The sequence below is a fragment of the Mercenaria mercenaria genome, chromosome 1 (assembly GCF_021730395.1).
Source record: "Mercenaria mercenaria strain notata chromosome 1, MADL_Memer_1, whole genome shotgun sequence".
Classification (NCBI taxonomy): Eukaryota; Metazoa; Mollusca; class Bivalvia; order Venerida; family Veneridae; genus Mercenaria; species Mercenaria mercenaria.
The window spans coordinates 93,201,629-93,215,707 of NC_069361.1; the positions used below are offsets into that span (position 1 = coordinate 93,201,629).

The window sequence follows — 14,079 nt, forward strand, 5'->3', positions numbered from 1 at the left end:
TGATTTGGTGTTGTTTGAGTTTTGTTTCTCAAGGCCTACTTCTTTACCTTAGAATGAAATACAAATACTAAGATTGAACACTGTTGCCAGGGCTACACTAACTAAAAAGAACCAAACTAGGGCTTGACTGTATGTAGCCCAACTAATTGTGCGCAAAGGGCTCTTTGATATATACAGTAGAGGCAGATAATATTATATGTTAAATGTCAGCTTGTGAAATCAGGCTCCCTTACAGTCAAAAAATTGAGACTAGTCTCAATTTTTCGACTGCAAGGCAGATAGATTTCACAGACTGACATTTACTGTTTAGTATATCTGCCTCTACGCAGAGGGCGTTAGTCTCTACATATCAAAGATCCCTTTGCGCACAGTTAGTTGGGCTTGACTGTATGTACACTCTGGTATCTGAACATAATTGGCCCAAACTAGGCCCCCCAGCACAACAAGTGAAAGAAGGGTTTAGAATGACACTTACTGAATTACGTTTTCCAGTGAGGCATCATATATCACAAAAGCTGGTAATATGGCGCAAATGACGTCACCATTGAAAATACATGTTAAATACGCGTTTGTGGCAAATTTGCTGAAAAAAAAAACACGTTTAGGGAGGTATAAAACAGCAAAGTACATGAATGGTCGGCCAGAGAAATTTTAAGCAAGTGTTCATTTTACACTAAGCACATCTTTGGAACATCGATCATATTTTTCCACTACAACAAAATGCATACGACTGTATTATACAATGCAAATGGGTTTGGGTAGATTGGAATTATTATGATTTGAACGTCGAATACATTATAGGATCCATGTTTTCAGGCAGAAATTTAAAATCTGATGAATAATCTTAATTCTGCAAATATTAAGCATTCAAACTAATGTTAAGATGTTATTATACTTATTGTCATGTTGTTTAGACACCATGATGCATAATTTTAGACTACTCTATTATTTTTATCATTTGAGATCACTCCTGTACTACTGATCCCTACTAGAATTACTAAAAACACTTAAAAATATACATATTGTATGTGCCAGTAGCTAAAAACCGTTTTATATGACATATTACACATTGCACACGGCTACGTCCTTGTGCGCCATATTACCGGCAGTGTAAACAGAGAGTGCGGAGAAGGGTTGTGCTGTTATAGACGTGAAAACAAGTGATGTTCAATATTATATTTGCTTGAAAGTCAGTATGATAGATCAAGTGTTGTTTTTTTTATAATGAATTCACTTTTTGGTGAAAATGTAGGCGTTTTGATATTTTTAGCAAATCAAAAAGTCTTAACTGCGCCATATTACCGGCGGCCACAGGGCTACATTAATTAGCCTTACTCGTTTGGCTAAATTGTGATGGCTTATTTTATGATCTGATATTTTATAGCTGCCATCCCTCTAACAGTGACAGGACAGTGGCAGTCAAAAGTTATCACGCTGTCCCTAAATCGTCCTATTATTTGGACTAAAACATTAGTTTGTCAAAATAATTTGATGTTAAGATTGTTTTATATTTGTGACTTCAGAACTTTGATGGACCAAAATAATGGAGGATAAATCACAGTACACCGTCATGTAAAGTTAATTGCATTTATCACTTGCACAAGTTTATTGGCGTGTAGATGCGGTAAACGTTAATCGTGTACAGTACATACATGGGTTTAAATCACCAGAAAATTAGTAATTTTGGAAATCATTTGATCATTTTTAGCTCACCTGTCACATAGTGACAAGGTGAGCTTTTGTGATCACGCAGCGTCCGTCCGTCCGTAAACTTTTGCTTGTGACCACTCTAGAGGTCACATTTTTTGTGGGATCTTTATGAAAGTTGGTCAGAATGTTCATCTTGATGATATCTAGGTCAAGTTCGAAACCAGGTCACGTGCCGTCAAAAACTAGGTCAGTAGGTCTAAAAATAGAAAAACCTTGTGACCTCTCTAGAGGCCATATATTTCACAAGATCTTCATGAAAATTGGTCAGAAAGTTCACCTTGATGATATCAAGATCAAGTTCGAAACTGGGTCACGTGCCGTAAAAAACTAGGTCAGTAGGTCAAATAATAGAAAAACCTTGTGACCTCTCTAAAGGCCATATTTTTCATGGGATCTGTATGAAAGTTGGTCTGAATGTTCATCTTGATGATATCTAGGCCAGGTTTGAAACTGGGTCACGTGCGTTCAAAAACTAGGTCAGTAGGTCTAAAAATAGAAAAACCTTGTGACCTCTCTAGAGGCCAAATATTTCATGAGATCTTCATGAAAATTGGTCAGAATGTTCACCTTGATGATATCTAGGTTAAGTTCGAAAGTGGGTCACGTGCCATCAAAAACTAGGTCAGTAGGTCTAAAAATAGAAAAACCTTGTGACCTCTCTAGAGGCTATATTTTTCATGGGATCTATATGAAAGTTGGTCTGAATGTTCATCTTGATGATATCTAGGTCAAGTTCGAAAGTGGGTCACGTGCTGTCAAAAACTAGGTCAGTAGGTCAAATAATAGAAAAACATTGTGACCTCTCTAAAGGCCATATTTTTCATGGGATCTGTATGAAAGTTGGTCTGAATGTTCATCTTGATTATATCTAGGTCAAGTTCGAAACAGGGTCATGTGCGGTTTAAAACTAGGTCAGTAGGTCTAAAAATAGAAAAACCTTGTGACATCTCTAGAGGCCATATTTGTGAATGGATCTTCATGAAAATTGGTCAGAATGTTCATCTTGATGATATCTAGGTCAAGTTCGAAAGTGGGTCACGTGCCTTCAAAAAGTAGGTCAGTAGGTCAAATAATGAAAAAACGTGACCTCTCTAGAGGCCATATTTTTCATGGGATCTGTATGAAAGTTGGTCTGAATGTTTATCAACTGGGTCATGTGGGAAGAGGTGAGCGATTCAGGACCATCATGGTCCTCTTGTTACATAAATCAAATAGGAATTGAATCCCCTTTTGATACAATGCAGTCTACACCGTAACTGGGTTGCCCGAAGCCCGGGACAAGACTTGAAGTAAATCCTGTTTCGGGCAAGCCAAAAGTTTCCAGCCCGAATGGACAAGTGCATTTTTCCGAAATTTAAATTCCTTAATTTTCACAATTATTACAAAAAGAATTTCACAAATCCGAAATGAACGTCCTAAATACTGGCTTTTGTATATTTACGCATAAATTGGTGACGTCACAGCATTTTGCGTTCTCCGCATTTTTATTAGCCTAGACGCTTATCAAATACTACTGCTTGCAAGCGTTGTCATGTATTCAATGTCTTTGCAAAATGATGAATCTAAAATACTTTGAGGGTGCTCAACCCAACAAAAAGCGAATTGTACTTTTATCAAATTCATATAAATAGGAAAACTGATTGTAAAATTTAGTTCAAAACTTGGTAAGCATTGGTGTTGTGAATATAACAAAACCCAAATGTTTAGATTTATTTTGTCAAGTTGGATCCATTAGACTAAGTGCAGTTTGAAAAACAACACTAAAGGCCCTGGCTAAACAAAAGTATTTTCTGTTTCTAGAGAAGGGTAATGCAAACTTTTGTTGTTGTTTTTTTCTTTAAAAATGCACCGTATACTATAAACAAACTGATTTTGGGGCAAGTATAAATGTTTTCGGGCAAATGGTTTTCTTAAGTTACTTGCCCAAAAGGACAAGTGCTGAAAAAAAACTAAGGCAAAGACTGCAATGTAAGTTTTATTTGAATTTATGGCCAATTCCTGACATAATCTGCATTTAAACCTATAGCATGTAAAGCATCGGCAGCGATGAAACTTTCACCGGAAATTTCCTCCACTATTTTGGTCTTTCAAGTGTTTGATGCGAGTGGAGATATTGCCCATAAAAAATTATATGATATTATGAAAAAATATACCTCAATATTTCCTAGGATTGCGTCAAATTTGTTGGACTAATACATAAGTCAGACGTAGGATTACATTTTGCAAATAAAAATAAAAATGTAAAAAATATTCATTAGTGAATATTGAAGGTGAAGGTGATACGCCTGACATTTGGGACTTTCAGACTTACTTGCAAATTCTATGTTAAGAAGGGGCATTTTGACAGAATAAAAGTAAGAGTTATGTAACTTATTCTGAATAGTCAAAAATCTACTTTTTCAGTATTGTTTTTCTTGTATTTTTTACCTGAGTTATTAGATTGGGGTATGTCGTTGGTTGGTCGGGCGGGTGGGCGGATGGGCGGGCAGCGGCGTCAAACTGGTGTTTCCGGTCAATAACTTTTGTTTCGGTAAAGATATTTGAATAAAACTTGGTATGTATGTAGCTTATATCAAGACAAAGGCTGGGATTGATTTTGGGGTTTCTGGGGTCAAGGTCAAGGCCACTGTTACTTAAAATAGAAAAAGGGTTTCCGGTCAATAACTTAACTTAGGAATGAGCTATCATGATGAAACTTGGTGTATAGAAAACTTATATAAAGTTGTAGCTTGGGATTGATTTTGGGGTTTCTGGGATCAAGGTCAAGGTCATTGTTACACGGCTACTAAACGCTAGCGCCACCACCAAATTGTGGTGATAAGGAAAAGAGCTATCGACATTTCCGTGGTGCAGCTATCGCCCGTTTAAAAATGTAAACACGTGAGTAAAATTTATATTTTATCTTATATTTTTATTGATAGAACTTTTTTTCAAAAATCGGAGAATGTAGTTCCGTGTAACAACACTTTAACTAGCGGTTGGCTGTAATTTCATTAAAATCATATGCAAATTGTGGTGTCAGGAGCTTTTCTCCCGAATCTGACAGTGGCACATTTTCATATTGGCCAGTATTCGAACACCATTCCGATTAATGGACACACTGTAAGAACATACCTGCGCATGCAAATGGTGTAGAAATCATAACTAACTATATAGGCACACACGATGAATAATAGAATCTCTGGTTAGAAGAAATATTCCAGGATTTTTAAAAGTGGTGGCGCTATAACACTAGTGATGGCGCTGTACAGTAGTGGTGGCGCTGTTACGGCATTCAGTAATACGAACTGCTGACGCATCCGGAACAAAACAAACAACAACATTCTCTAACTGGTAATATTCCTGCAAGGAATCATGTTTTTAAAGAAAGAAAAACATGATCATAGTTTATTTACCTTTATGAAACATTCTCTATCCAAGAAAAAAAGAACAAAATACTCACAGACTCTTGGGACTCTTGTAGTCAAGTAAATTTCCTTTGTTTAAAATGTTAATGTAGAATTATTTCTAACCTTTAAACATTCTACCTAAATACAAACGTAAGTGTACTTTATTCAGGTCATGAAAAATAGTAGCAATACTTTTATTTCAAACAAAGATGTGTGTAGAATTTATTTGTTATATTAAGATTCTGAAAGTTACTTGCCTTTGTATTTTTACATCGTTTGCATGCATTGTAAACAAAAGACCCTACTTTCACAATTCTTTCTGAAAAGTACAGTACATTTTCAATTCCAGTCGATTAAATATGATTAATCAATACAGCTTAGATGCACAATCTGAATCCATATACATGTAGATTATTTTGCGATCATGTACAGGTTACTACATATATTTTGTTGAGTAACGTAATTTGGGTGTAGTGTGGGATAGGTTGATAACATCAATTATTGTAGAAATTTTCATATTTTAAAATTGAATATATCAGCCACTAATCATATACAACAGCGCCACCACTACTGTATAGCGCCACCACTTGGGTGATAGCACCATCATTTTCAAAAATAGTTGTGTTGTAACTTTTTACTGTATTTTTCGTAATTCTTTGGTGTATGGGAATACGTGTTATTCAGTTCTGCACGATTTGCATGCGCAGGTATATTTTTACAGTATGTCTTATCATCGGAATGGTGTTCACAAACTAGCCGATATGAAAATATGCCTCTGTCAAATTTGGGAGAAAAGCTCCTGGCACCACAATTTGCATAATATTTTAATGAAATTACAGCCAACCTCTAGTAAAAGTGTTGTTACACGGAACTACATTCTCCGATTTTCGAAAAAAGTTTTATCAATAAAAATATAAGATAAAATATAAATTTTACTCACGTGTTTACAAGTAGAAACGGGCGATAGCTGCACCACGGAAATGTCAATAGCTCTTTTCCTTATCACCACAATTTGGTGGTGGCGCTAGCGTTTAGTAGCTGTGTGTTACTTAAAATAAGGTTAGGGTTAGGGTTAGGGTTGTGCTTTAAAGTGGTGCACTGTGATTCAGTATACTTTTTTATTCTTATGAAAAGTGTTGAAAACCTGGTTTCGTGGCATTGCTGCATTTCTTGTTTGATGATATTCTGTAGTGTTCCTCCCCCTCACACCTACAACCCAAGATAGTATGAAAGTTTATTTATTCTTGCATTGTCAACAAGTTAACATTATATTACAGTGACAGGAAGTAGTGGCACCAGTGCCCAAAGTTGACACACATCAGGTATCCCCATCTTTAATTGTTAATGTTCTGATTGAAAAGAAATTAAACATTCTTAAATTTCTTACTAGGTTTCATCGAGGATCTAGCAACTTTGATCAGATTAGAATGGACTGTCTACGTCGGGGAATCATGTTCGAGGATCCAGACTTCCCAGCCAATGATACTTCATTATACTACAGCAGGACACCACCTTACAGATTTGAATGGAAAAGACCAGGGGTAAATGAACTGTTTTATTTTATCTTTGTCAGCGTTTGTATCCAGTAACACCAAAATGCGAAAATAATAGATCATTTACACAGAATATAACATAAAAATGTGTAAATAAATGGTGGAATTCGGTACTGCAGAAACACACAGTAAGTGAACTAGCCAGTATCTGTTGTACTACTTGTTGTGGAAACAAATAATTATGGGCATACGGTTGCTGAGAATCATCGTTAAAAAGATGCTCAGAAAGTCCTTGGTTTTCATGATCACTGGGGAACTGTTTTGAAGACAAATTTTGTGTTTTTAGCTCAGCTTTTCGAAGGAAAAGTAGAGCTATTGCACTCGCCTCAGCTTTGGCGTCACCATTGGTTAAAGATTTTGAAAAAGTCAAATATCTCTGTTTCTATCAAAGCTATTGACTTGAAACTTAAAATAGTTATTTATTATCAAAGTCTACATAACTCTATTTGAATTTTGACAGAGTTATGCCCCTTTTTAACTTAGAATTTTTTGGTTAAAGTTTTTAATAAAGTGAAATATCTCTGTTAGGCCACATTTAAAAAAGTCTTTGTTTGCTGTCTCCCGACCCTACATTTTAAAGTTGGGTAGGTAGGTAGGCAATTTCTTTTTATGCCCCCAAAGGGAGGCATATAGTTTTTGAACCGTCTGTTTGTCTGTCGGTCTGTCCGCAATTTTCGTGTCCGGTCCATATCTTTGTCATCCATGGATGGATTTTCAAATAACTTGGCATGAATGTGTACCACAGTAAGACGACGTGTCGCGCGCAAGACCCAGGTCTGTAGCTCAAAGGTCAAGGTCACACTTAGACGTTAAAGGTCATTTTTCATGATAGTGCATTCGTGTCCGGTCCATATCTTTGTCATCCATGGATGGATTTTCAAATAACTTGGCATGAATGTGTACCACAGTAAGACGACGTGTCACGCGCAAGACCCAGGTCCGTAGCTCAAAGGTCAAGGTCACACTTAGAAGTTAAAGGTCATTTTTCATGATAGTGCATTCGTGTCCGGTCCATATCTTTGTCATCCATGGATGGATTTTCAAATAACCTGGCTTGAATGTGTACCACAGTAAGACGACGTGTCGCGCGCAAGACCCAGGTCCGTAGCTCAAAGGTCAAGGTCATATTTCATGATAGTGCAATGATGGGCATGTCCGGTCCATATCTTTGTCATTCATGCATGAATTTTAAAATAACTACGCATGAATGTGTGGCACAGTAAGACGACGTGTCGCGCGCAAGACCCAGGTCCATAGGTCAAAGGTCCTAAACTCTAACATCGGCCATAACTATTCATTCAAAGTGCCATCGGGGGCATGTGTCATCCTATGGAGACAGCTCGTTTTTTTTTTTTTGGTGGGGGGATTATACTTTCACCAATAGATATATATGATCGTTTCGTACAGAATATTTGTTCTGTAAAATTAAGACAAATCTGTACATGTTGTATAAAAGGATGAAATTAAATAACACAAAAACTTTCTTACTTACTGTTTTGCTTACTTGAAATCTATGCGGCACTTGTCATATCGCAACTAAAAAAAAAATTTGACCAGCATTGTCCAATAAAAACTTTTGGGGCGCAGCATTTTAAGTGGGTAGGTAGGGAGACAGCAAACAAACATATTTTTAATTTTGGCTTTACTTTAAAGCTTTTGACTTGAAACTTGAAACAGTTATTTGCTATCAAAGTCTACACCAGGAGAAACAATCCCCATAACTCTGGTTTGAATTTTAACAGAGCTATATGGCCCTTTTTAACTTAGTATTTTTGGTTAAAGTTTTTACTGGCAAAGCTCTAATTTAGAGTCATGCACTGAGAAAAGTTGAGCGCGCTGTCATGAGACAGCTCTTGTTGGGGTTCTAATCAAAATTGTGGATGCAATACTAGTTTTCCGTGATTGTTTACAGATATCTTCTACATTGTACAAAAATAAGTTGTGTTCATCACTTCCTTTTCTCCTTCTGTGATGCTTTGTTACTGCTGTCATGAGTATCAGAATCAAGATGAAAGAAATACGACCAGCCAGATTTCAGTCCCAAATCAAACCAAAATGACACATGAGCCCCTTTCAAATAATATAATTATGCCCAGCCGAGTATGTACCTAAGCTGTGAACATTAATTTCACAGTTACTATGATGGTTATATAGAAATTTTAGATGATGTTGGTTTAGACTCTTCTTTACATACAAAAGAATTTAATCTAGCTTAAATCTTTGGAGCAAAAACTGTTTTAATATACTTTTACAGAGGATTTGAAACTACAAACTATTTATTTGCTTGTATAAATAAGAAAAAAGGAAAAATAAACCAACACCTTTTGTTTGCTTTGGTGAAGATAAAAAATTTTAGGATGAATTCTTTACATTCTTTGGGTATGAAAGTGCAGTTATATACCTGTAAATATCAAATATGTGTCATCTTTTATACCTGTACTGTAAACATGTAAACATATGGATTTGTCTTGACTGAAAAATTTAGCAGTAATTTGTAAGATGTCAGATTTATGTATAATGCACTATATTTGAATGTCCCTGTAGGCATTTAGCATATTGTCACTTGGGGTCAAACCCCCGCGTAACTGGGATTTAAGCATTTTTCAGGAGAGGCATATTGCTGCATTAACACATTTAATGCCTACTGATATCATTGGTCTTGATAATCAGATGTGATGTTTTGAGTTGTAAAGTGACTACAAGAGTGTTAATGTTAGAATACGTGACTGAAGTAAGGCTTATGATTGGGATACCTCCACACTAGCGAAAAAAAGAAAACTAGGTAGAAGGTCAGACTGACTGACGGAGGGACAATTGTTTTCATGATGGGGGTAACAGTCAGATTACTCAAAAGCTTCCATTACATGTAAATTTACATATCATTTTAAAAACATTATGAGAGATTTTTAAGGTAAATATGAAAGTTGACTAATACAGTCTTTGATTCAACAAAATAAAATTTTGCAGGGGACAAAATTGCTATAAAGAGAGCAAGATGTAACATAATTTTTGTTTTAGTCTTGACATTTTGTGTGCTGTTTTTTTTTTCCATAACCTATATTTTATACTGAGAAAGGACACTTTATGACAACCTTATTGCCTGAAAAGTATCTTGCATCTGTCATTTATATAGTTTTTGCCCAAAAAGTTTGCAATATCCTGTTTTTCACCTAGTAGGTAAACCTCATTTTGTACCAAAAATAAAAATAAAAAAGCAAACATGCATTTCAAGCTGTATATAGAACTTGGACACCTAAATTTAATTTTCACATGCTTGCAAATATTGACATTGTAATACTTTAAGCTCCATATATAACAAAGTGTAATTTATTACTGTGGAATGTATGATAAGTGTGGGGTCCAAACTACCCAATATAATTTACTATGTCTTCATTTTGTAAACTAAGTTAACAATCAGATTATAAATGTTCAATTGTTAACCTTTATCTAGCATTCCTATCGTAGACTACATTCCATTGAGGGATACAACTGGCTAATAATGTGAAACATTATAGTAAACTTGACCACAACCCTACAACATAAATTTAAAATTGTGTTTGATATGAAGCCAATAAAATTTGAGCCTTTTAATCAATGAAAATATATCAATATATTTTGGTTAAGAAATTGTTAAATTGTTAATCAGAATGCTATAATGACCAATCAAGTATATTTTTGATGTGGTCAAATTGTAACATTGTAAACATATTTTTACTTATTTTTTTGTTGTTGTTGAGGATTCCAGTTTTGTAATAATGTATATATTAAATGTAGGGAGACTTAAGGTGTCCCTTTGGGGAGAATTCCAGGTGCAAGCGGTTGATCACCAAACATCTGCAAGAAAGCTGAATAGCTTACACATGAAGGAATTTGTGCCAATACGGGGTTGGACCTACAGCAGTGAAGGGCAGACTAGTATTTTAGATCGTAAAGTGACCTGTCCAGTGAAGATGTAAAGCAATAAGAAAAAATTGTCTTATAGATTCTACATTTACTTAAAGAATTGATTTATGATAATAGATTTTGCAGGATTCAGAAATATAAAGACAGGAATAGATGTAAAATTGCCAAATGTAAAAACATCCGAGAATGACTGTGGAAACTGCACTGTCTGAATTTTTGTATGCATCTTTTCAGTTTGTAAGTTAAAAAAAATCTGACAAAACACTGAGCTGAATAAATGTTGGGACTATTTTCACTCATTGAAACTTCACAAAAAGTGTTTTTAAATTTTCCTCAAAAATGGCGTAAATAACTTTGTATCTGGAAATACGCACAAGTTCTGCAGCGGAAATATTGCATGACTTTAAAGTGCGCAATATTCTTCTGCTAAAGTACAAGTGCATATTTTTCGACGCAAAGATAATAACCTTTTTATTACATACATATCTACACGTATAAATGTGATGTAAATATTATGAATTTTTTCAATAGCCTGAATAAGATTGACAATGCCGAACTAAATAAAAGAATTAATGCAATGACACACAAATAAATGATGAAATTGAAGCGTCAGTGTAATACTATGGAAAAAAATTGGTAGTCCTAGTCTATTTCAGTAATGTCCTAAAACGTATGAAAAATTTAGAGATAGCAATTTTAATTTCTTTGCCTAAAACGTGCAGACAGCTCCATATCATTGTTTACACAGTAATGGCAGTGTTGAAGTGAGGAACCAAAGTAGAAACATTTTATTCAATACATGATTGATTGTATGGAAGCTTTCAGCTAATTGCTTCATTAATATAATTAGGGTTTAGGAGTATATCATCAAAACACAGAAATATTTGATAAATGAACAACATCTTTACAAACAATCTACCTTACCATTACAGAAGAAGTAATCTTTATTCGCATCGTAATACATACAACAAATAAACAGCTATATATATTTACAATTACATATGTACTACGCCGTTCCATATTGGAACTATAAGAGATTATTGCACAGTCAAATCTACAACAATGGTTTTACAAAAACTATAAAACAATATAATCGAACTAGTTTTGCTAATCCATAGGTATCTTATTAAAAATAATTAGATATAAAAAAAAGTACAGAGCACAATAAAAATGTTTAAAAATATATTTTTTTTTTTTTTTTTTTTACCATTTCACACACTTTAATAATTAAAGAATGGTTGTAGGTGAAATTAGCCGTAGCCGTATTGTCCCGAAAGATGGATACTTAAAATATTCTGAAAAAGTTGTCCCCCTTTAAGAATGAATGTAATGAATGAAATAAAAATAAAGGTTACATTCTACCAATTCAATTCCTTATTTATTTCATATTAATAACAAAACATTCAGACCTCATTTTCAGCACTTTAGAGCATTTCAGTGATATGAAAACCATATATGGTCATTTAGTATAACATGTCTTCTTATCAAAAATAGAAAAATATTGACATGTTATGTTGTATATAAGAAAAATAATCTGATCTGAGAAACATCACCCTCTAAAAATGCCCCCATGAAAACAGCCGTTTAGCAGTTACGCGTAGGTAGACATTTTTCGCAAAGAATAAAACTTATTCCAAGAAATTTACAATGAAAATGGTCTAGATCTATTCTCAATACTATAAGCAATAAACATAAGCCAAAAATTTAACTGTCACCTCCTCATGTCACTCATTATACCAGATTTCATCCATAGCATGGAACTACATTTTGGACTACTTCACATGTAACACTGAGTAGTCACTTCTGGTTTGGTGTAATCCGTCCTTAAAGGAAAATTTTGCATACTCAAAATGTGTTATTTTCACTTAAATTGTACCAGTAACCTAAATGCATGAAAAAAATACCAGTTTCAGTTTGATACAATCAATTTTCAAGGTTTTATGGCTTTTTCAGTAACGTATGCTAGCGCGCCAAATTTCCTGGAAAAAAAGCTGTCGCGACATCATTTTTGACCACTTTTCCTTGCTTGAGCTTATTTTTGCCATATTTAATCAAGTTTTACCATAAACTGCACTCAAATCACACACTGTTACTGTAAAATATACCCAAACTCACCCCTGACACCTAAAACTTACCAATATTTAGTCAATAAATATGCATTTTTTGAAAAAAATACACCCAAAACAGTGATTTTGAAATATTTTTAGTTTTTCTTCTTTTTCTCTGCTAAATTGCACTGAAATTGTCATTTTCTATCATAATTTGGCCAAACTAGCCTATTTACAGCCACATCTAAACAAGTTTCAATTTTTACCCCTGCACAACTTATAGGTTACATTCTACCAATTCAATTCCTTATTTATTTCATATTAATAACAAAACATTCAGACCTCATTTTCAGCACTTTAGAGCATTTCAATGATATGAAAACCATATATGGTCATTTAGTATAACATGACTGTCTTCTTATCAAAAATAGAAAAATATTGACATGTTATGTTGTATATAAGAAAAATAATCTGATCTGAGAAACATCACCCTCTAAAAATGCCCCCATGAAAACAGCCGTTTAGCAGTTACGCGTAGGTAGACATTTTTCGCAAAGAATAAAACTTATTCCAAGAAATTTACAATGAAAATGGTCTAGATCTATTCTCAATACTATAAGCAATAAACATAAGCCAAAAATTTAACTGTCACCTCCTCATGTCACTCATTATACCAGATTTCATCCATAGCATGGAACTACATTTTGGACTACTTCACATGTAACACTGAGTAGTTACTTCCGGTTTGGTGTAATCCGTCCTAAACAATTGCTGAAAAGGTACCGGTATGTGAAGTTTCAGCTCTAGGACCTTATTGCAAATGCATCAAAACAAAGATATGTAACAGTTCCTTGAAAATGATGAGTGCTTAAGGGTGTTGAACTGTCTGAAAGTGTGGCCTCTTTATGCAGTCCTTTTCCAGAACTCAATGTTTACAATATACTAACAATTGTTTTGTAGAGTTATATACATGTTTTATTTATATGATATTTAATTTTCATTTTAAACAACCCTTTCTTTCTATGATTTTGGTGTTTGAATTTTTTCTCAAAATGTAAGGCAAAGCGTTAAGTACTTTCACTGCCAGTAAATCTGAGCAGGAGTTTCAGTGCTTTTATTTGCCAAACTACACTCTTAATTTTCTTAGTGTCCAGCCCAGTATCACTTACCCTTTTTTTCTCAGATTTTTCAAATGGTTTTGTCACCAGACAACATTACTGGAGCTGCCCCCATGATCAGTTTGATTAAAAATATAGTTACTGTCTTCATATCAGTAGTGGCAGTGTAAGGTAATTTTCAGTAAGAAATAAAGATGTACCTATTTCATTATATAAAAATGTATTAAAAATGAAAATAATCATATCATTAATGATTACAGGAGATATCAGGCTACAGTAGACAAAAGCCCTCTTTCTTCATAGATGGCGCAACAAGATTTGATGTGAAGCAGGGAAGTCTAGGTAATACTAATAAATT

The 14,079-nt window shown here is 34.4% G+C and overlaps 2 protein-coding genes across 3 annotated transcripts in view; one reads left to right on the forward strand and one right to left on the reverse strand.

Annotated features, from left to right (window-relative positions):
* The window catches only part of LOC123530206 (uncharacterized), a 273,691-nt gene that overhangs the window by 200,448 nt on the left and 59,164 nt on the right, over nt 1-14,079 (reverse strand). The gene's annotated exons all lie outside the window — the stretch shown is intronic.
* The window catches only part of LOC123530247 (calpain-9-like), a 40,511-nt gene that overhangs the window by 1,253 nt on the left and 25,179 nt on the right, over nt 1-14,079 (forward strand). Inside the window, exons 2-3 of the mRNA XM_045311019.2 lie at nt 6,490-6,640; nt 13,982-14,063. Coding sequence (XP_045166954.2) covers nt 6,490-6,640; nt 13,982-14,063 — 233 coding nt within the window. The remainder of the gene's footprint in view (nt 1-6,489; nt 6,641-13,981; nt 14,064-14,079) is intronic.